The following is a 22,036-nucleotide window of genomic DNA, read 5'->3' on the forward strand; positions in this document are numbered from 1 at the left end:
AAATTAAGCACCCCAATGTTCATTACATACAAAGGAATGCTGCTTCTAGTGCTGTTGGTTTGAATTATTCCTATCACCACAATCTGAATGCACATTATTTGTCTTCAAATATATAATCATAAATCTAGACTAATGCTGAAAAAAAACAAATCCTAGTGAGAATGCTGTGCCATTGATAAGCTAAAAACAGCATATCATGAGAAGGCGAACTAATCTTTATTTTTACTTTGTAAATAATCCATTAGCTAAACTTCTATTTAGGCTGGGTGCTTGATGCTTAACACTAAGAAGTCCAAATATCCTTTGTATCCCTTATAACAGAAGAAAATTGTAAAATGCTTTTGGTGCATCAGCTTATTGTATGAATGTTTTAAAGAAACTCACTAGAGTACTATAGGAAATATAAGTGGGCTTTCTTGTGTTGTTTAATACTCCAAGTGTCACTTCATTCTTTACAGGGGTTAGAACAGAGGAGGGGGAAAGGGGAGGAAGTCTTACTTAATTTGTTGCATATGTCCCAATGTGTTATACAACTAAGTGTATTATACCAGAAAACTAAAGCAGTCTGCACCGCAGCAAACTCTCTGTAACTCAAAATAGGAGAATAATCTGGCCACAAGCAAGTCAAAATTTCAGTGAAACTTCCTCTCATATTATATATACACACACACTTTACAAGCTACATCGAGTGTCCGTTCATATTCCAAAAGAAATACATTGTAGACACCAAACATACTGTACTTTTACTTAAAGGCTTCATCAAACCATATGTGCAGACACTTGAGAAGATGAGAGTGTCAAGCTTCCTAGGGTCCTAGAGTCAAAGAAATTCTGCTGCCCCCCACTGCTAAGTAAGTGCACTCCTTCCACGGGGGGCAACATCTGCCGATCTGTCATGGTTCCACTTGGCGAGGACCCCAAGAAACTTCCCTGGGAAGAAACGATTTTCTCAGGACTGGCAGCCAGTTTAGGGGATGTGGAAAAGTTATATCCATAGAGTGCACAGGGACTGTGCAGTCTAAACGTGTTGTAGGAGCCTTGGTGGGTTTGATTAGCGGTAAAGGCATTGCTGGATGGGGAAGGCATGATGTACTGGAGCTGTGGAGACATCCCTGAAATCTGCATGGATAAGCCAGTCTGCGGGCAGCTGAATGCATCCCCATCATTGCCACTCATGGACATATTCACAGTCGTGCTACTCGACACGCCGACATAGGAGGGAGTCCTTGGGGGAGCGAAGGTCTCGCTGCTCTGGTTGGTGAGCCGGTTGTAGGTTTCAGCCAGGGAAGTGCTGTATCTGTTCAGGGTCAGGCCTGAGCGGGCACAGGCTGTGTAGTCAGCTGGAGCAAGAGTGCAGAGCTGGCTAGTGTTGGGGCTGAGGTGGAAGGCTGGAGATGAGCAAGGGGAGCCCGGTAAAAGGTGAGGGTGGGTAGATGGCACCCCACTGCCAGATCCCTGGAGTAAAGTAGAGGAACCTGCATTTCCTAAAAGAGAATATTACAGTGTAAGAAGCACATTGGGAAAGGTCCACTTCCTAGGTGGAAGATCAAGACCTTTGTCTTTTATAATAATCCTTGAGATGAAATCCAACTCAAATTAATTAAAAACTTTTACATACATGTGCAGGAGAATTTGTGAGTAAACCACATGCATGTTTCTAAAGAAACAACTTGACCAAGAAAGAGAATTGAAGTTATGGTTTTACAACCATCACTCAGTACTTAGAGCCCAAAAGGTTAACTGCTTCTTATACGACATGGAAGGAAATTGCATGGCAGTCAAGATATAACCAAGTGAGTACCACATAACAAGAAGCCTTCTTCAAATATAGGGTTTTTGGCTTGTCTACGTTCTTGCTACAGTCCAGAATGTGTTTCAAGTACTCTGTGCCTGACTGTCACTGTCAGAGCACCACCTGAGGAACCAGCTCCTTAGCTCAGAGGCTGTCACAGATAACAGCTTCAGGAAAGTTCCCAGCTTGAGAACAAAAAACTTCTGACTTCAAACAAAAAATTCTGAGAACAACCAAAAAATTCAGAACAACTTCAGGAAACGTGTGGGCTTGAACACTGCACATAGCTGCTTCATTTCTTGAATGGGTAGGTTTGCAGCAAACTGTTTGTAAATTGTTCATTTGCTGATATCAGAACTTTGTGTATTACAAATACCACTGCTGAATGCTCCTGAAAGCACACTTGCTACAGTTGAAGCCTTTTTTCAGGTCCGAGTTTCCCAGCTGCAAGGAAGACTTCCTTTCCTTACAAGATTGCATCTTCCTGAAAACTGAGTGTGGAAAAATTAACTGGGGCCTTTTACAGTCTCCCAGGCAGAAGACACTTAACAAGAAAGACCTCCTGCTTATGAATCACATTAACAATCAAACAGCTTGATGCTGCAAAGAGAGAAGTTCTGTCAATAAGTTAAAAGATTATCATAATAGGTGAGCTAGTAAAAGGAAAAATACATTATTAAAGAACACTGCCTGCTGCTGCTTCTCTGTTAACAGGACACCACAAGCACAAGGCACCATTAGACACTGTCACATTACAGTACAAGTGTCTGGTATAAGACACAGGTTTTTTTTTAATCTCCATCAATGCCTCCACTAACTGAAGATGGGCACTTTCAGTGTTAACAAACAGGACAAATTTCTAAGGGGGTCTTTTGCAAAGTCTCTATGTCCAAGGCATAGATGACTAAAGATTTTGCAAGGATCCCAGTTTCCATCCCCAGAATATCAAGAGTAACTTCAACAACCTTCTCAACCTCAGGCAATAGCAGAAAGGGAAGTGGGAAGTTCACAGCAGCAGTTCCCCTGCTTCCAAACAATGCTCCTACACACAAACAGCCAATAAAGCTGGTCTGTCTCCTAAATGTTGCCTTTCAGTCTTACACAGTCTGACAAGGTATTTCAGGTCTCATTCTATCTTCTCATTAAAGGCCTTTTTGATGAGACCATCCTTCACCCCCATGCTATGTCCAAAATTCTCCCAACGCTCATCCAATGTATCTATGACTTGGCACAAAACCTCCTTTTAGCTGCTGATGTCAAGGACTGATGCTCAATATTTCTCAAAGGAGTGAAGCAAAAAGCTGACAAAAGTGATTCCTCTGAATTTCTCTGTGTTCTGGATTTTCACTCTGAAGATGTTTAGCAACTTTGCAATCAATACATTATCAAGAAATCAGACTGGATGTTTGTAAATTTGGCAGCAGAAAATGCAAATAATTGGGAGCAATATGTCTGATTTAGCTGGGAAAAGGCTGAGAGGTTTTCTATGTGCATTGGTGAATATTCTAGAAATAAAAGAACTCAGAAAAGAGTACAGGTCCAAAGGGGCCATTTAAATATTTTTCTCATTCATGACAAAACCTGCACAATGGAGAAAGTGGAAACAAAGAGGTTTCCAACAAAAAGTAAAGAGCAGGAAAAAGCAAAATGGAGAGGAGATCCATTTCTTTAAGCTCTAGGATGCAGATAAATTTGTTAGCCCATTTACTGAACAATTTTCAGGTCTTTAAGAATCAAAAAGGTGTTCTAAGAAGAAAACAAATTAAGCTTCCTCCTCTTTACTCATTACTTAAGAGAACATTTCTTCTCTCATTCTTTTTTTTTTTGTTTTTGTTTTTTTTTCCTCTTAAAAACACAATTAATTCCTACACTGCAGTTTGGATGTGTACAATAGAAGTCATCTGTAAGTGATCTCTACCTTCTCTATCTAGCCAGAGCATAACACTAAGGAACAGGTTATTCAATCCTTAAATAACTGGCATTCTCATCCACATGTTATCTGATTTTTCTTTACAATCTAACATTTTTATTACCATGGTGGTTGAGTTAGCATTAGTTTTCTAACTTAGAATAAGTCTGATGAGGGGGGATGGCTGCACTGTGGTTAGTTGGTTATTTTTGTCCTGTGAGTGACACACTTACCTGGACTTTCCCAAGGTATGATGGGCAAAGCTTCATCTTTCATTTTTGTTTTGAAAGAACATAAAGACACTCTTTACCTTGTTTGGGTATCCCAGGTATATCTTCAAATGTAAGTGTCCTCAGTGAAGGTCTCCAGAAGGCGTAAGACTCTACCAGAGCTTCCAGTCCCATTCTATTTAGAACAAAAGAATTATGGTGTCATGAAAGCAAGCTGTATTTTACTGCATGTCTCTGGATACTCTACCTCAGAAATATATAAAAATTAGTAACATTTCAGGATTATTTTCAAGTTGATTTTGCTTTTTAGAAAAGAGCTTTACAGCCTATCCATGAGACCACAGGGACCTGCAACCACTGGGCTAACAGCACAAAAAATGTTTTCCAATTCCACAAGCCTGGCTCTCTATTTCAATATTTTGGGCCTTTTGGGATGGCTGTTTGGAAGATTTGGCTAAAATGATTTAAAATGTTTTGCTAGTATGATATTACTTAAAGAGATCATCCCTCTGGCAGTTAAAACTTTAACTGTCAGAGGGATGATCTGCTATTTCTTCCTAGAATAAAGGTAATCCACTGACAACTTCTATTAAAACAGGATTCCCAGTCATTACTGATGAGCTAGAAAATCACACTTAGAATATGAGCAAGGCAAGAATGTACAGCTATTTTGCTACTAAAATAATGTATAAAACAACGTTGTTTTGCTAAACAAAATGCCTTTAGAAACTAAAAGTCTTCACTCATTTTCTTGCAACAATGTCCTGAGAAAAGAGAAGTAACTGTGTAGACAATGGTGGCAGACACTATTTAGAAGAATCTGTTTCCTGAAGATAAAGGCCCATTTGTTTTCTGACAATTATTTATAAATAATAGTCCTCAGAGGTATATAAACTTAGAGGTATAATTTTGGTGTTATTTTTGGCTGCTGGGCCCCAGAGGCCTGTTGAGTGTCAGCATCAGGCACACACCAAATACAAGTGCTTGCCTTTGAGCAGCAGTACTTTGTAAACTTAAATTATGCAAATACCCCAGTCTGAAGCTACTGACATGTTCTGATCCTACTCCTTCCAGCAGGAACACAAATGTCTGTCAGGAAACACTTAGAAAGCGTTTATTAGCTGAACCTGGCCTAAAAAGATAGCCTTAATTTTCTGCAGTAATGGTGAATTTTCATTTCTAGTTAAAGTAGAGATAAAAGCCACCTCCTGGAGCAGGGTAGCCAAGGCGATAATTTATACAAGATGCTTTTGAACAATTTCCACATTTTATCACCACCCTAATTTGCGCTATCAAATGTCCAAGTTTATTTAACAAAACAGTTATGTTTTTCCCAAAGTATTTAAAGGGAGAGATTCTGGTCTTTTCCTGAGTAAAAGTTTTTATAGAGTCAAACTAAAAGCCCAACTGAAGAATGAAATTATTCTCAGCACCTAAATTCTGTTGCACTTTGCAAATGCACAGGGAATGCTTTTAAAAGGTGAAGCTACTGGTTTCTGTAAAATGGCCTGTGGTACTGAACGGGAATAACCTAGAAGGGCATATTTTTAATTCAACAGAATTACTGCATGCAGCAGTGCAGAGTGAGATAGCTGCATTAAAACAATACTGAAAAGCTGGGTATAATTTTACCACAGTATTTTTTTAAACTAAAATGCCTCAATGATAAACACACCAGCCAGGACAATGAGGATAACAGAACCTTAACATTTAATTTCAGTGTTTAGTAACAGAGCAAAATTATAATCCACTGAGTATACCAATAGAAATTTTCCTTGATAATTAAAATTCTGAGTTGAATTCCCAAACCTACTTATGCAGTAATGCAGACTATAAAAGGAAACAGCAATACTGACTTCAGTAAAACAATGTCAATTTGCAACAAACAAGAGTTTGCAGAGTCAATTCTGTAATGAGTGTGTTTGTAAAATAAAAGCACTCAGACCTCATCTAAAGGCTGCTCCAATTTAGAGATTTCCCATTTTAGAGATTCTCCATTTTAGAGATGCTGGCTCTTACTTCAGGACTTACCTTCTTAATCCATAACTTTCAATCAAAATATCCCGCTTTTTTTCTAATGCCTGAACCAGACTATTCCTAGCAGCCAAACAAAAAAAAAAAAAACCTAGTCCCATAACTGTATTTGTGTAGTTACAGATGTAGTACTCTTACATCATCCTCAGGTAATTCCAGAGCTGTCCCCCCTCATTAAAACCTGCTCAATTGTTTCTGAACAATTGTTTCCTTTCTGTGTAAAAAGGTATGTTCCCTTGTTTCATGTAACATTATGGAAGAAATTCTAAGTCCACCTAAATCGGCTTATTTCAGAGGATCAGGGTTTCTTAGGAGGTTCCATAGTACTTATTTTACAGTTCTGCAAACAGCAAGCACAGCAGAGACACTGCCTAAGAGAGACAGAGAGCTTTCAAACAGGGCACGTATGGCAACCCTTTTCTTCCTAAAGTACACACAGCATGTTTTGCTTCTTCAGTCACTGCATTAACCTGGAAGCTACTGTTCAGTTAATTTCTAACCAGAAGTCTACAAAAGAGGGCAAAGCTCTATTTATGTCAGTGGCCACAGAACATGGACACTTATTTCTTGACAGAAGACAAAATCTCAGACATACTGAAAAGATACTTACACTGAATGTCTGCAAATCTTTACAACTACATCATCCCTTTTGTAAGTATTCATTTTCCAAAAACTACTCTCATTTGCTGTCCAGTTTCAGGTTTTATGTAACTCAGGTTTTATGTATAACAGGCTTTAATGCTGTAGCTTCTGTTAACAGAGAAGCTCAATAAAACAACTATCAAAAAGAAACTCTCTGATCATTCCTACCAGCACAGTCTGCTCCATTCTCTGCAAGGTCTGGTCATAAATATAGCAGCTGCAGACACCAAACACAATGTGGTAGCTGGAACTGATGTATACTGTACACCACAATGAAATACTGGGGTATTTTTAAGATGAAATGGTTTAACATACAATTCAAAACAGGCTTAAGTAGCTTGCATTAACGAGTCATCGGACAAAATACCTCATTGGCACTGGCAGCCCAGACCAGACCTAAGTCTCCTCCTTGCACTTCACAGATTTCCCACTGCTATTTTGAAAGATTCATGAATCAAAAGAGGATAAGCAATTAATCAGTCCATCTGCCACAGAAGAGGTAGAAAACAGTCGAATTTCAAGGTCTTCTAGCCTGCTAGAAAAGGTATTCAGCTAAGGACTTAAAACTCCTTAGACTAAACACACACTTGAACACAGGTCTCCCACCTCCTAAACAAGTGTACTAAACATAAGGTTACTCCCCAAACCAGTTTCTCCCCTCAAAGAGGAAACAAGCCATTAACCCATGCTATGTGCCACTTACACGCAAGAGAACCTGAGCTTGTAGTTTGACAATGGTATCTGCAACTTGTCTCCAGCCAGGAGAAAAAGGAGTTCAAGCACAGCCTGAAATCATGGACCTGAGTATACATTAAGTCCATTTGCAGCCTTCATGGTGTGTCACTGCTTCTACTGAAAGGAAACTTGAGTACATGAGTCAAGCTGAGTGCCAGTCTGTTCTAGGTCTGTTCTGACCTAGATGGTCAGAGGTGTAGCAATGGCAATTCACAACGGAGAACATTACTGGGAAGTCTGAGTGGTCCCTCATGAAGTCTGAGTTCTCAAATTAGTTTGTCTGTAAATTCAAGTGTTTGCCTTTAACAGCCTTCACAAACTGATTCTGTCAGCAGGAACAAGCCCATCTCCTTCCCAACACCTACCTGTTACGGCCCGAATCTCGAAAGCCTTTGGCGAATGGATTCCTATCAATCTTCAAACGAGTTATCTGTGAATATTATAAAACTCAGATAAGTAGCTCAGAAAACAACTCTACTGACAGAAAAAAAGCTGACAGAGGAAACATCTTCATATTTGTATGGTTTAAGATTGTTGTCCTGAAATAGCAAAGGACCAATCTTCTGATCATTATTTTTGCACATCCCTGGAGAAGCTAATAGGTATTTAAAGCTGCCAAATGGCAGCAGGAATTACTGAGAAAAAACTTCAGGCAAATGTCATTCTTCATTTAAGAGAGTACACTGTCTAACTGCAATAAAATTTAAATTAAATTTTATTTCTGTACTGGTCAAGAAGGAAATGTGAAAAGAGAGATTATCCCTAGGTTATTATCCTCCATGAAAAAAACCCAAACGAAACCAACCAACCAAAAACCCAGTAAAACACACCACACCCGAAATAACCATAATTTATTTTAATAAATGGGAAAATTGCAAATACTTATATCTCAGTATTTACATGGCTCTCCTGCTCCTCTCTTTGTAAAGTTATCAATGCGTATGTAATTTCAAAAAATACAGCTGCAATAATTTATATGGAATTAATAAAATGTCACAACACTAATTATGGTGTCATTGTGTATGCTAAAATTTAAACAAGAGGTAGAAAAAGACGAGTGATACAACCTGCAGTTCACTTTTGACTTTGAATCCGTGTGGACCCAGATAAATTGTCCTTAATAATATAGGCTGAATGCAGTTAAAAAAAACAACTGCAACTTTCTTCAGAACTCAGCTTCTCTGTTAAGGTCCTGAGAGTATTAAAAGCACTGGAGTCAAGAAGAAAAGTGCTTTAAAAAGTCTCTCCTGAGACATATCTACATTTAAAGGTACAGAACCACCTTTAAAAATTAGACTGCTTTTTGCCTTGCTCTTCAGTGCTGTGTTTGTAATCAAGACACCATTAAGCATGCTAATTGGACTGTGTGATCTCCATAATAAGAAAGATTTTTTACATGCAGCATCTCTGGAGGCTCAGCTAGCCTCCAGGCACTACAGCAATACTAACAGTGAAAGTTACATTTAGTACAAAAAGGGTTTAGATAATTCTATTTCAATAAGGGATATAATGACATTATTTGTTTTTCTCCTATGCTCTGCTCTGAAAAGCCTGTGAAGTGTTAACCAGAAAGCCCAAATTACCTGTTGATTTTGGTATGCTGTGACAGTAGTGAAGACAGTCTCAGGGAAGGAGAAGGCTTTCACCCCTTCTCCCGAAGGGATGGGCTTGACAGGGGACAGATCATCACCGCAGTCTTTTCGGATGACGTGGACACGAGGCTGATATTTATGCATAGAGTGAAGGATAATCTACACAGTCATGCAAGGAAAAGGATAACATTTGTTAGAAAGGACACCCTGCTGTTTCAGGACTAATAGCTTTTTGGAACAGATTATGGTATGTGTTTACCATGCCACTTACTGGAAATCAAATGTTTTCTTTAACCTCTGAAGGTTCTTGTTACAGTTAGTCTAATCCCTATGCATTTATGTTATTGCCAACACTAAGCATTTAAAAATTACAACTCAGGAGCTCCAAATTCAGAGACTGGCTCAATTGAAACTGGCTCAAAAAAAGGAAAATAAAAGGAAAAAGCAAAAAGAGAAATCAGGAGTGAAGCCCAGGTCCCATTGGAATTATGAAAGTTTTGTCACTTTTTTCCACTGAAGTCTGGATTTGACCTAACAGGATTAACAGCAGCAGAAATTTGCCTTTTGTTTTGGGAACCTTCAGAATGGACTATTGAAGCAATTTTCTTCCTTATATCTGAAAGGCTGGAAACAAATCTTGATTGGAACACAAGCTGAGACTCTCACACTCTAAAGAAGCATAAACTTAAAAGTAAAGTGATAACAAAATCCAAAACTCTAAAGTGTTAATAATAATCAATCTATAAAACAGATAATGAATTTCAATTAAAAACCCTCCAAGCATATAAGAACTCAATCAAAAATAAATCATAAAAGAGAAGTGGATGAACTCATACTGCATAAAATAACACACACAAATACCTCTTGGTACTGCAGCCCAATTTAAAAGAAGATTTAAAATACAGATTTTTTTTTCCTCTATTTTGCTCCACTTCAGCTAACCACTATTAAAATAAAAGATTTCAAGAAAAAAAATTGAAGTTCTGCTATTATTGTTGGAAGCCTTAAAAAATTAGTAACTTGATAAATAAATAGTCCTATGGCTATTGGTCTGTGGAACCACTAATCAACATTCTGGGGAAGCTTTTTAATTTCCTGCTCCTTGAGTAGGCTCAGAATGTGCGTGTGCTCAAGCACTCAACAGAGCCCCTATGTCAGACACCATGGAAGTTCATTCACCCAAATTATATAGAGGACATTACATTTGTTTGGATAAACTAGAGTTTGGCTAGTTTAATACACTTGGTCCTGGCCAGATTACATGACCCTGTTTTGGTATGGCAAGTTTCTGGGTAATCAGGGGTTTTATTAGCCTTTAAGTAAGGTTTTGACAATGACATCACAGGCTCCAATTAATTTGCTCAGGGAGTGCCCTATGGATGTTCTCATATGAAGTCTTTTTCGAGTTTCTGAAATCTTGAGCAGAACAAGACATTTCATTGTGCAAAAGTCTTTTCTCTTTTACAACAATCTTTTCAGTTCTCCAACAGCAAAGATCTACAAAATGAAAATGCAGAGAGGACAGCACATTCCTCACCCTGTTTTCCTGTGAACACCCAGTGGTACCAGGGGAGATACTGGTGCAACAGAAAAAGAAATTATCTAGAAAAGACATTGCACAGCTCAAATCCGCTGCTATTCCGTGCCTTGCCATTTGTCTGGGTGCCATTGAGCATGCCATGTTCTCTCCCACACAGATTACTTGACCCCATCAGCTCTGTGGTGCAAACCACTGCTGGCCCACACAACAACGATAACCCTGGCAACTACAAAGAGCCCTGCTCACTCATCAGAACAAGTGATATCAAAGCAGCACAAAGATGAACACCTCTCACTGCTTATCCGGGTGGCTATTACAGCTAAACTGATCCATGTCATCTCATAAGAACTACCTGTCTGGCCTCTGTCCTCTACTGAAATTTCCTGTGCTGACACACTGTTTTGGCAATTCGCAAATCCACAGCAATAATTTTTTTCTTGATTTTGTATCATGTTTTCTAGCAATGGGATCTTTGTTCATGATCTGAAGGACTCCAAACTCTAAATAACGCATAACTGCAAAGCCCTTGTAAATTAAAGTGCAACATATGAAGACAGGACATAAAAGGAGAGGGAGATGCAACATCCACTCCAAAAACAATCTAGCTCTATTATTCAAAGCATCACCTAAAGCTACTGTGAAGAAAAAGCTAAGGAAAAGGAGATTCCAGCTTTTCATTCCACAGCGCTTGCACATTTAAAAGCACCAATGGGATCTAACAGTTTATCTGCAGTAACAGCAACTTTCCCTTCATGCCTTTAAAATCCAACACCAAAAAACCCCAATCAGAAATCCCACTGTGTTCCCAAATATGAACTGCCATTACATTCAACTCACAGCTGAAGAGCCTGCCTCTCTCTCCAAAGTCCTCACAGAACAAGATGAAAACACTTCATGCGGGAAGAAACCTCTCTCACAAAGAGTAAAATTAAACTTTGGCCATAGCAGTTGTCAAGAAATCATGATCAGATGGAAGACGGCACAGCAGGGAGCCCACAGGTAGGAGGCAGAGCAAAGGCCACCAGAACACCTGCAGCCACACAAAGCTGGGATTAGCTTTGCAATGTCTTTTGAGAGCTGCTGCCACAAGAAGGCCTCAGAGCTGACCCTGAGCATGAGCACCACCATGGCACAACCATCTCATCCGGAGCAAATGAGAGCCAGACGCTCCTTCACAGGGGAGACACCAATCCTCCAGCAACTTGGCTGTGCCAAGACTACACAGTCACCTCCCCACTACCGACACAGTCCTTGCTGCTGATTTTGACAAAAGTCCTCCTGTATCCTCCCTCCAAAGCACAAGTACTCAGGCTCTCTGCAGTTAGGGAAGTGTGTGGGGCTGAGGAGCACAGATTCCCTCTGTACTAAGATGAAATCTGCAAGTGCAAATACTGATGTTTCACAGCCTTTCATTGTGACAAGAACATATAACTGCCCACTGACTGTAAGCAGAGCTTGCTACTTGGAGCCAAGTCTGGGCAGAGTTACAGTCCGCCTCTGCTTCCAGCCTCGCCCCACTTTCAAATGGGGAGAAAAACCCACCCCAACCACCAAGGAACAATTAACACACTAACAGCCTCATTTTCACTAAAAGTTAAAAGATGTTCCTCTGCATCAAAAAATGCTCAGTTGAAAAGCATGGAAAATAGCATAAAAAATGTTGACTTTTCCCCTCCACTGAAATTCAGTTTAAAAACTGCATTGAAATAGAAAAATTAGCCAGCTCTAACCAGCCAGAGGGAGAGACTGCTTTTACAATGCAGCACTCACTCCACAGATGAGAGAGGGATGAGAGGCATTAACAAAGAGCAACCAGACCATAAACTTTTCAGTGACAACTGCAAAATCCAGGTTTACTTTTCCTTAGCATCACAACTTAAATGAAACACACAGAAGCCACAGTGTGTATATTTAATGACTCTATAGGAGCACAGCATTTCCAAAGCAGGGAATTCACTCTTTTTGAGATCTCCTTTTGAGATCAGAAACACACAAGGAAAACATGTCTGTACAAATTCTGCTTCATCTCCACAGACTGCAAGTGGAACCCATGTATCAAAGAGTGTCCTATGTGCAGATATGTACTTCAAAAATCTCTGAGCTGAGCAGCACTATAAAATTGCGTGGTCACAAAGTCCCGCTTGAAATGCTGATGAAAACAGCAGCAGGCAGCACGGAATCTGGAAAGTGCTGGAGCAGCGAGTCTCTTAGAGATGGCCGGTCTCCTTTCACAGAATGCTAATCCCAGGGCAACACGATGCAAGGGGAATGAACTGGCTGCCACCAACTACTACCACAACATAAATACTGTGTAGGAATTCGACCTTAGTGCCTACTTGCAAATACTGTCTCTATTCCCATGAACATGGACCACTTCGCTCAGAGATTCTGAGAGTTAATACTCTAGAGTAGGTAAAAGGGCTCTAGATTGACATCATGCAAGCTCCTTACCTCAAAGCCTTCAAGATCAAAACCTACCCTCAGGATTTTAACACAAAAACTCTGCAAAAGCTTACACCTTCGACGAGCACAGGAAGCATAAAGGAACAATTTCATCAGGGATTAAATTGCCAGAAGCAGAAAGCAGGGAAAGCATTCCCAAAGAACAACAGCTAAAGGCCAGTGGTGCTTAGTGGAAACCCCACGGAGGTTTCTCTGAACCACTCTGCCTATGCACAAGAGGAAAATAACCTACTTTCTAATAACCTAAATATACCCCATGTCCATAAAGGGGTGGGAGAGTCAGAACTTCTGATATAAGAACAAATACTGGAGGGATTCTACACCCTTGACTCCTAGCTCTTCTAATTTGCCATCCATCCCCTGGTACCCTCCTGAGAAAAATGGTTTCTTCCTGCTTATGAGAAACAATTGGTTTTTTTTTATATTCATCACAAAATATGATTATTCGTTTTCCATTATTGCTAGAGGCATTCAGAGGCTACATAGCTTTTTCAATACAGCATTCCACACTACCATAGCTTTAAAAGAAAAAATGTACCCATTGGAAGAGACACTTTTCTGCTTTCTGCTTTTGCCTTTTCTGGTAATTATGAATGACATGTTTGCAATTTTCCAGATTTGAGAAATATGAAATTATTTTACAGTCATCCTTCTTTTGTCCTTTTATTTTAATACTTAAATTTCCATTTTGGGGAGGAGGGGCACTGCCATAGCTCTGAATCAGTTCAATGTGTCTCAAATCACTGTACTTGAGCTTTGCTTCACTCATTTCCCAGCCAAAATACTTAACTAAAGACCAGAAAATTTATATCCCCCCGTATTACAAATAATGGTGTGCTGTGTACACTACACAGGTTTCACTTCAGAATAAACACAAAGCTAAAATGTGGGATGGAAAAATAGAATAACACAATTCTCTGCATAGCTGAGATTTTATCACAGGGCAGTTTGCAACTGCAAGTGCACGGGTGAACCACACAGTACCCACAGATCTTCCCTCTGCACCCACCAAGTACAAAAAGCAACTTGCTGCTGGAAAAGCAACATTTCATCCATTTGCATCTGCTTCACTTTCAGAGCCCTTACAACAGGCTCAGGATTCATGGAAAACTCGTCCCACTTGAGAGGAATCACAAATACACGAACACTGGGGAAACTAAGGGAACTTCATGTGCTAACCTTAACTCAAATGGACACTGCCAAATAAGACTCCATAACTGTAATTCTGGAAAGAAGCAATATAAAACCTCTTTTGTACTATCCTAAGAAAAGCACTGCTAACTTAAGAGGTGTGAATACCCCCACATTTCTTTTAAGGAAGAACAAAATAAAATAAGGAAAATTATTGCACAAATGGAAGTCTTTTTGTCCTTGTTATCACATTTGTTAGGTCAGCCACGCTCCTGTATTCCTGCCTCTGTTCATTGCATTTGCAAACACAAATAAGGAGGAAAAATCTCAGACTATCTATTAGAAAAATACCTGGCTCAATGTCACAGAGTTACAACCATGTTGAAAGATGAGTGTGGTATCTTTGTGCTCTGTGCCAGATATATTTTCTTACACTCCTTTCCTTGAAGGAGAAAGTATCCTGGTTAATAAACTGGGTTACACTAAGGACAGTGGAATCCACATCCTTTCTCAAAACTTTCCTCTAACATCTTAAAACTCTACCACTTGGAACTTGATGCTCCTTCTGAAAGGATGCCAACATTTGTCATTTATTACAGGGGTTTGTAAAATCAAAGACTTCACCCTGACTAAAAACAATCCTCATTTTTTAATTATTTCTTAAGGTGTCAAGTAAAACTATTTTAGGGATTGCTGGAATAATACTGGCTTACATCTGTCATTTTTCAACAGTTTTGAAGAGAAAAGGAAATATTAACATAACACATTTTGTCACATTAGATAATGTCATAACTAAACAATTTAGAACTTGCAAACAGAACACTCATACTGCCTACGTCTTCGCCAGCTTTTCCAGAAGTAATGAGCCTCAGCTGTGAAAGGGCCTTGCTTCATAAGGTATCTAATAAATCATCATCGGAGCAAACCCAGCTCCCATGTTGTTCGTTTTTGACTGCAATTATTAACACCTCATGGGATTTCACACAAACATTTAGGTTAAGAAAATACTTAAGTGTATTTTTATTCACATGAAGTTATTGCACACTATTAATGTTTCTCCTAGCCACTTGTGAATTTAAGTGTCCTTTTCGATCGTAGGAGAAGTTGCAAGTAACACGCTCGGTGGGAAATACCGAGAGCAATTCTGCCCCTCTCTATTAGGCAATTTAGCCTTGTAAAGACTTACTTTGCAGAAGGAGTTCTCTATTTGAGGGGGGAGTAAAACAGCAGGCTCTAATAAGCAGTTAATTATCGGAGCAGAAAGCAAGAAGCTTTTAGATGTGGACAGTAAAGTTCCAAAACAACTCCAAAAAGTCAAGCCTATTTCTGGCACCCTGAAGCTGTACGTCAGAGCCTCTCAGGGTTGAGCAATGTGCCTACACATGATGCCACCGAAGAAAGAGCAAGTACTTACATGCCCTTGATCATCCAGCTCGTTATTGGTAAGCTTCAGTTTGTCAAAGCTGATCACTTGTCTCATCCACGTCTCCCCCGAGGCGGGTGAATCAGGATGAATATAAACACGAGGCGGCACCGGGGAGTCAGCATTACCAGCCACCATCCACTTGGAACTATGATAAACATACCTGTAAACAGAAAACAAATACCTTTAACCACAAGCACCAAAACAATTTATTAAACTCATTCAGAATTAATAAATTAGGGTCCATGCTTACAGCAAAAACCCATCAATTGACAAAACATGAAAGGACACAATTTTGCATAAATAAAAAGAATTCCTTTTTGTTTGTTTCAAAACATCATCCCGGCACCTGAAAAAATAAGATTAAAATCCATGCTCTGACCCGACCTTACTCTTCCTAAAATCAATCACAGTCTCAACACCAGGTTTCAAAATGAGCTTTAAGGTGGTGTCAGTTCATTGACTGCTACAGCTCTGCTCTGAAAAGGCATCAGCAAATAGGGAAGAATCTGGTCCTTCTTTTATCAAATTGAGTAGTAATTCCATATTTGGAAGATTTATCATGTTGAATCTAATACAAGACTCTATAAATAAAGCTATTGAAGGGAAAGAACATTATGATTGAGAAAAACAATGAAAGTATGTGAAACTATGCTCTTGATATTTCAGTAGACCATATTAATAGGCTTGAATAGTATTGCAAAAAAGTTAAAAAATGAAAACAGAGTCTGTATTTCATTTGATAGGCCAATGCTGAAAAGATGATTTTATAACAAAAACTGTGCCTGCTTTGGTTAAAAACCTATTTTGAAAGCAGGTACTTCACAAAGCAGTTTAAAAAGCATTAATTGAAAGGGTTTTTTTTCAAGTACAGTAAAAATCCAGTAATTCAGCTGTATTTTTAAATGAAAACAAGAAAGACTTTATCAAACCATATCTTTGCACAATTCAGTTCCTTATTAGAAAAAGACAAGCAACACAGAACAGAAAACAAAATGATCCAATGCAGGAATCGCTCCATACAATTCAGATCAAGCTGCATAGCTAAGATTTAGAATGCTGGTGAAAATCTCTCCTGGAGACAAATTCTCCATCTCAGGTCACTGTTGTAACATTTTTCATTTATTTTATACTTCTTGGTTTATACTAAATTAACCCTTATCCTAGAAAAGTAAATAAAGTTATAAATACACATAAATATAAATTTAGCAATAAATACACATTTTGAGCTACAGCTTGAGTTTCCATATATTTGTAAGGTCAAATTTTGCTAGAAATCCAGACCGAGATGTAATTTTCTTTGTTTCCATCAGTTTTGCTATCTGCTCTGTCAGCTAAAGACTAAGCTCCATGTGACTGCTCTCATTTCTATGAAATGTAAAGATCTGCAAGACAGTGTGTGAAGCTGCACAAACAGCCAGAGTTGAAATAACAGACATCAATAAAAAGCACAGAATATAATGAGAAGAGGCACCAGGTGAAACATGTAAAACATTAAGATTTAGTGGAAAGCCTAAAGGTATAGTTACTAATACATGAATACAAAAAAATTCTTGTTTGCCAACTAAGAAAATACCGCTCTTCATACAACTCTTGTTAAGTTACTTCAGTTATCTGGGCACCATGTACCACACTGTGAAGACAGTGCAGGTCAGTAATTATCTTAAATGAAATGAGGTTTAAACAATTCATACTCAATATAACTGCTTTTAATTTGTAGTATTAACATTTTAATTAATTTGGAATTATTACCTTGCTTTTTCTATTAATTGTTCAGACCTTCTAGGAATTAGATGTTTAGATTGTTAAATAAATGCACACAACAACACAAAGCAAAAAAAAAAAAAACCAAACAAACAAAAAAAAACTTCCATTTGAACTGCACTGCACTGGTACAAGGAAAAAGAAGCATTTTTTCCTCTGTGGTAGAAACAGGAAAGACTTCCCTGACTGTATATGCTGGGCATCGTCAGCCCTGGCATCTGGTGCCTCTTGTTGAAAAACTCAAAATCTAAAATGGTCCTAAGAAAGGTCTTATACACCACACAAGAAAACGACAAAATAGCAGTCAATGAGGTAAGTACAGGAAAAACACAAGGCAGCATTTGCTTAGGAAACAAGGCAGCATTCCTGCAGAACCAACCTTTTAATCATGGTCTGAAATATTCCTAGTTCTAGAATTAATTCTGCAGTTGTTTTCCCTACATTATGCTAAGTATAGGTTAAAACAATCAAACCCGCAATTGGTAAAGACCTGATCCTGTCTCCTCTAACTACCCTGGCCAGGCTTCCCCCCTGGCTACTCTGGAGCATGGGATTGCATCTGTAAAGCAAGACCTTGGAAACGGCTTCAACTCACAACAGGAACTGCTGCAGGCTCAATCTTGCAATCATTTCTACAGGACAAGTGGCTTCTGCTGAGCCCAACCAGCTCCCTCAAAACACAACTATTCTCAAAACAGTGAAAGCTTCCGCACAAAATTCCTACTCCTAAATATTCAAAGAACAACCTCTTTTGTTCCTCACATCATTCTCCAAACAACAATGCCATTAACTCTTTAAATAACAGTAATTAGAAACATTCCATTCTTTTAGTTTAAGCAACCAAATATCTCAGTTTGGTTTCAGTATAAACAGTTTCTAAATGAAATTCTATAAGCAATTTGAAGCATGACTTACTTATAAGATAACTTGCAAGTATTTAAATCAGATAGCCATGCTATTAATGTTATTAATTAATGTTAATACCATTTGGCACTAAAAATGTACATTTTCATATTTATTTGTTAATAGGAAATAATTCCCACTGACAGGAGGAGGAATAAAATATAATAACATTTCCTGACCGCACTAGAGCTGCACTCTGAAAGCCAAACCTAAGCATCTGCCCACAGTACAAACACAGTGTGAGGCAAATGTATCATAAAGAGCTTCAACACAAATTTTAGTTGCCTTTGCATACTTGGTAAAATATGGTCTTTCAAAATACACTGGGATGAAAATAAGAACCTTCAAGGAGAGTTAAATATGATCTTCTGCTAATTTATGTTGTGTTAATATTTTCTTCCAACAGCCAAGCACCTTATAGCTTACATCATATGTTTTTTGCCTTAAAGTCACCATACCTGTATCTTTTGTTATCCACTGGCACAATATCCATAGCAATGTAATACTGCTGATGTGGGTCTAAACCTGAGATCTTCACTCTCATTGCAGGAAACATCCGCCTGAACATTGGAAAGAGAGAGGTCATTTTTAATACGAAACAGACTCGGGAATGGTTGTTTAGGAAACGTAACCGCTTCGTGGGATTTTTCTAGTTCTTCCTTTTAGCCTACAGAGTCCTTTTGGACGATTACAGTTACATAGCCATGAAATAGCCCATTCGATATGTCAAAACAGATTTCTAAAGTGCATTTACTCGAACAATGCTTTGTATGTTTGGGGATACGCTTTGGGAGTACAGCTATTACCACATCATTTCAACTTTATTGTTAGACAGTAAATCATTTGGTTTGAGACTTTAGCAGTACACACATTTTAAACCCATTTGAGATATTAGTAAGAAATGTATTCCTGGAGATGCGCAAACACCACCTCCACCCAGGAAGCCCAAGGCTTACAGAAAGGCAAATTGCCACTAAACTTTCAAGTGACAGCAGAAAAATGGTGTATCATTGCTGTAGCAGCGAATTAGAAAGCTCAATCTACGGTGATACAATTATAACACCACAACGATGCAGTTATAAAAGCCCATGTGCCATGCTCTAGCCCAACAATATGGTCTTTATTGACATGGGACTTCCTGTCTGCAACTTACTAAAGGTGAAGTGCGAGAGCTACTCTGTCTTTGAAAGGTATAGTAAAACTTCTTTATTGAAAGCAGAAACGAATCTATGAGCAAATTTCTGAAAAAAAACTAAAACAAAAACGACGAAAAACCAAACGTTCAAGATTTAGATCCTTCTGTGGAGAAATGGATTAATTAACCAATAGGTGGTTTGAACATAAAACTGCCCTTAGCTCTTAGCTTGGCATGCTTTTTATCAGAAAACTTCATTTACAAAGCACAAAAAAAAAAAAAAAACAAGGAAAAAAAAAAGAAACGTCCTGACTGCAAGCTAATAAAATACTCTTCTGCATTTTATAAACCCGAAAGTTATTCCAGTTTACTTAGTATTTGCTGCTGTACAAAAATATATATATACATACATATATATATATATATATATATATATATTAAAAACCAATCTATTAAAAGTAGTTACTGGAAACAAAAATCCTGTCTCCACCATTTCTGAATAAGCAGGAAGGTAAAAACCTGACTATGGCTAACTAGTTTTTGCTGTTATTTCACTGCACCTGTAAGATAAAACAGAAATTCCCCGACTGGACTCCTTTAAGACAAACGCAGCTTTGTGCTGTTTAAGACTGCGTTTCAATCATTAATAAAGCCTCTCTGAAAATGCAGACGGTAGCATATGGATTCAATAAAATATGTTTTTGTAATTTCTAATAAGTTCAAATACTTTTATACTTCCCAGGTTTTTACCATGTGTATCCCCTGGAAAGGGGAAAAGCTTCCCCCCAGAAGGGCACGGGGCTCCCAGACCTCGCCCTAATGAACAGGAAACCCGAAACGCCACATGCTCCCGTGCCCATCTAACATTATCGCCATCTACCTGCCTCGTAAATCTGGAGGGTTCCCCCGGTTTTGGCCCGCTTTGATGTGCCCGCCCGCCCCGGGAGCGCGCGGGTGGCGGCCCCGCCGTGCCCGTTACCTTCCCGCCTTGGTGATGATCATCTCCGTGCCGATCTCGTGGAAGCGCTTCCAGAGCTCGGCGCCCTGCAGGTCCACCCGCGGCGCCTGCGGCGTGGGCAGCGGCGAGCCGGGCCGCGAGCCCTTGGGGGAGCCGCCGGGGGAGGCGGGCGGGGAGCCCGCCAGGAAGCCCTCCTCGCAGCCGCCTGCGGAGAGAGCGGAGGGAGCGATAGCGGCCGGGGCAGCGCGGACTTCGCCATCGAGGGCTACCTCAGCCCCGGCCGACCAGCCAGCCCGGCGGCAGCGACGGCCTGCGCCGGCCCGGCCCGGACCCCAGCCTTGGCTCCCGGGAGGGGTCATCCCGACCGCGGCAGCACGGCCGGGCTGCCAGGGACCAGCTGCCCGCATCGCCGCGCCGTGTCCGGGCCGAGGCGGGCGGCAGCCCGTCCGGGGTGCGAGGGCGGCGGCGCATTTCGTTTGGCCACGGCCTTCTGCCCCGCAGCGTGAAACTGCGCTCCCCTCCACGCACAGCAAATTACACACACACATATACGTAGGTGTTGTGTGCGTGTGTATGTGTATATATATATATATATATATATATGCACACATAATTATATACATAGTTGCATATGCACTTTCAGCAGCACGCATACACACATATGTGTCATATAAGCGCTTTTGCCTTTCCTCCGAAGCAGGGCCCGGGACAGCCCCCCGCCGTCGCCCCACCGCGCTGCGGCACGGACAGCCCCGCCGGCAGTCGCCCTGCCCCGTGCCGCCGTCCGAGGGGCGCCGCGGATCCTCACCGCCAGGCCAGCGGGAAGGGTGGTGGGTGCCCACGCAGCGTGGAAAGACAGAAGGGATAACGGGGAATCAAAGCGCCGTTCGCGGCGGGGAAAGGAGATCCCGAGCCCAGCCGAGGAGCGGGGCCGGGGGCAGCGGCGGGGCGCGGGGCGGCACTCACCGGCGGGGGCGCGGGCGGCGCAGCCCAGGTCCATGTCGCCGCAGGTCCTCCCGGCGGCGGCGGCGGGAGAGCTCTTGGCGCAGCAGCCGCTGCCGCCTTCGTCCTCCGCCGCCTCGTCCTCGCCGCCCAGCTTCCTCCGCTTGGGCAGCCGCGGCGGCGGTGGCGGCTGTTGCTGCTGCTTCTCGGCCCCGATGAGAGCCTCCACGGAGAAGGCGTGAGCCTTTAGGCTCATGGTGGTGCCTGGCGAGGACCGCCGCTTGTCGGCCATGCCCGCCACCCTACAGCCCGCGCATCCAGGCGCCCCGCGGCCGCCAGCACCGGCACCCGCGCCCGGCCCGCCGCGCCGGCCGACCGCCCGTCCTCCCGACCGCGCAGGCAAGGGGCTGGGGCTTTTCCTCGCCTTTCTTTTTAAATCCGAGTTATCAGCCAAGTTTCTTGTTTTTTTTTTTTTTTTTTTTTTTTGGGGGGGGGGGATTGTTTTGAGTTTTTTTTAAGTGAAAAAAAAATTCTATTCCTTTCTGCAGATGCGTTCTTTCTCTCCCCCTCCTCCTCCTCCTTCTCCTCCTCCACGTTCTGCCCCGTCTGATGGGCCAGGCAGGGCTGACATGGGTAACAAACGCTCTGCGGACACAAATTAGGGCTTGTAATTGAAATTTGTTGCCTTGATCTGTCAGCACTTCCAGGCAGGAGACCTGTGGGAAGAACTCGCTCATTAGTGTCACTGCGGCGGCGGGGGCCGGGCGGAGCCGCGGGGCGGGGGCGGCGCGGCTCGGCCGCCCGCAGCCCAATCAGCGCCGCCCCGGCCCCGCCGCCCCGGCC

At 41.1% G+C, this 22,036-nt stretch overlaps 1 protein-coding gene across 1 annotated transcript; it reads right to left on the reverse strand.

Moving 5' to 3' along the window:
* Window positions 1-403: 403 nt before the first annotated feature.
* TBX18 (T-box transcription factor 18) lies at window positions 404-21,645 on the reverse strand. The gene is made up of 8 exons (XM_068183978.1): window positions 21,218-21,645; window positions 20,273-20,456; window positions 18,617-18,718; window positions 15,483-15,654; window positions 8,926-9,093; window positions 7,708-7,772; window positions 4,012-4,106; window positions 404-1,484 (listed from the first exon to the last, which is right to left on the reverse strand). The coding sequence occupies exons 1-8, from the start codon at window positions 21,483-21,485 to the stop codon at window positions 760-762; spliced, it is 1,779 nt and encodes a 592-aa protein (XP_068040079.1). The 5' UTR covers window positions 21,486-21,645; the 3' UTR covers window positions 404-759.
* Window positions 21,646-22,036: the final 391 nt, after the last annotated feature.

This window comes from Anomalospiza imberbis, chromosome 3 (assembly GCF_031753505.1).
Source record: "Anomalospiza imberbis isolate Cuckoo-Finch-1a 21T00152 chromosome 3, ASM3175350v1, whole genome shotgun sequence".
Lineage (NCBI taxonomy): Eukaryota > Metazoa > Chordata > Aves > Passeriformes > Viduidae > Anomalospiza > Anomalospiza imberbis.

What these genes read in the sequence shown, in the direction of transcription:
- TBX18 (XM_068183978.1), bottom strand. Translation starts at nt 21,485, where the DNA reads ATGGCCGACAAGCGGCGGTCCTCGCCAGGCACCACCATGAGCCTAAAG. An exon ending in CGCCGCCCGCGCCCCCGCCG is followed by an intron (nt 20,457 to 21,217) that starts GTGAGTGCCGCC and finishes CTCTCTCCGCAG; the next exon opens with GCGGCTGCGAGGAGGGCTTC. An exon ending in AGCTGGATGATCAAGGGCAT is followed by an intron (nt 9,094 to 15,482) that starts GTAAGTACTTGC and finishes ATGACTGTGTAG; the next exon opens with ATTATCCTTCACTCTATGCA.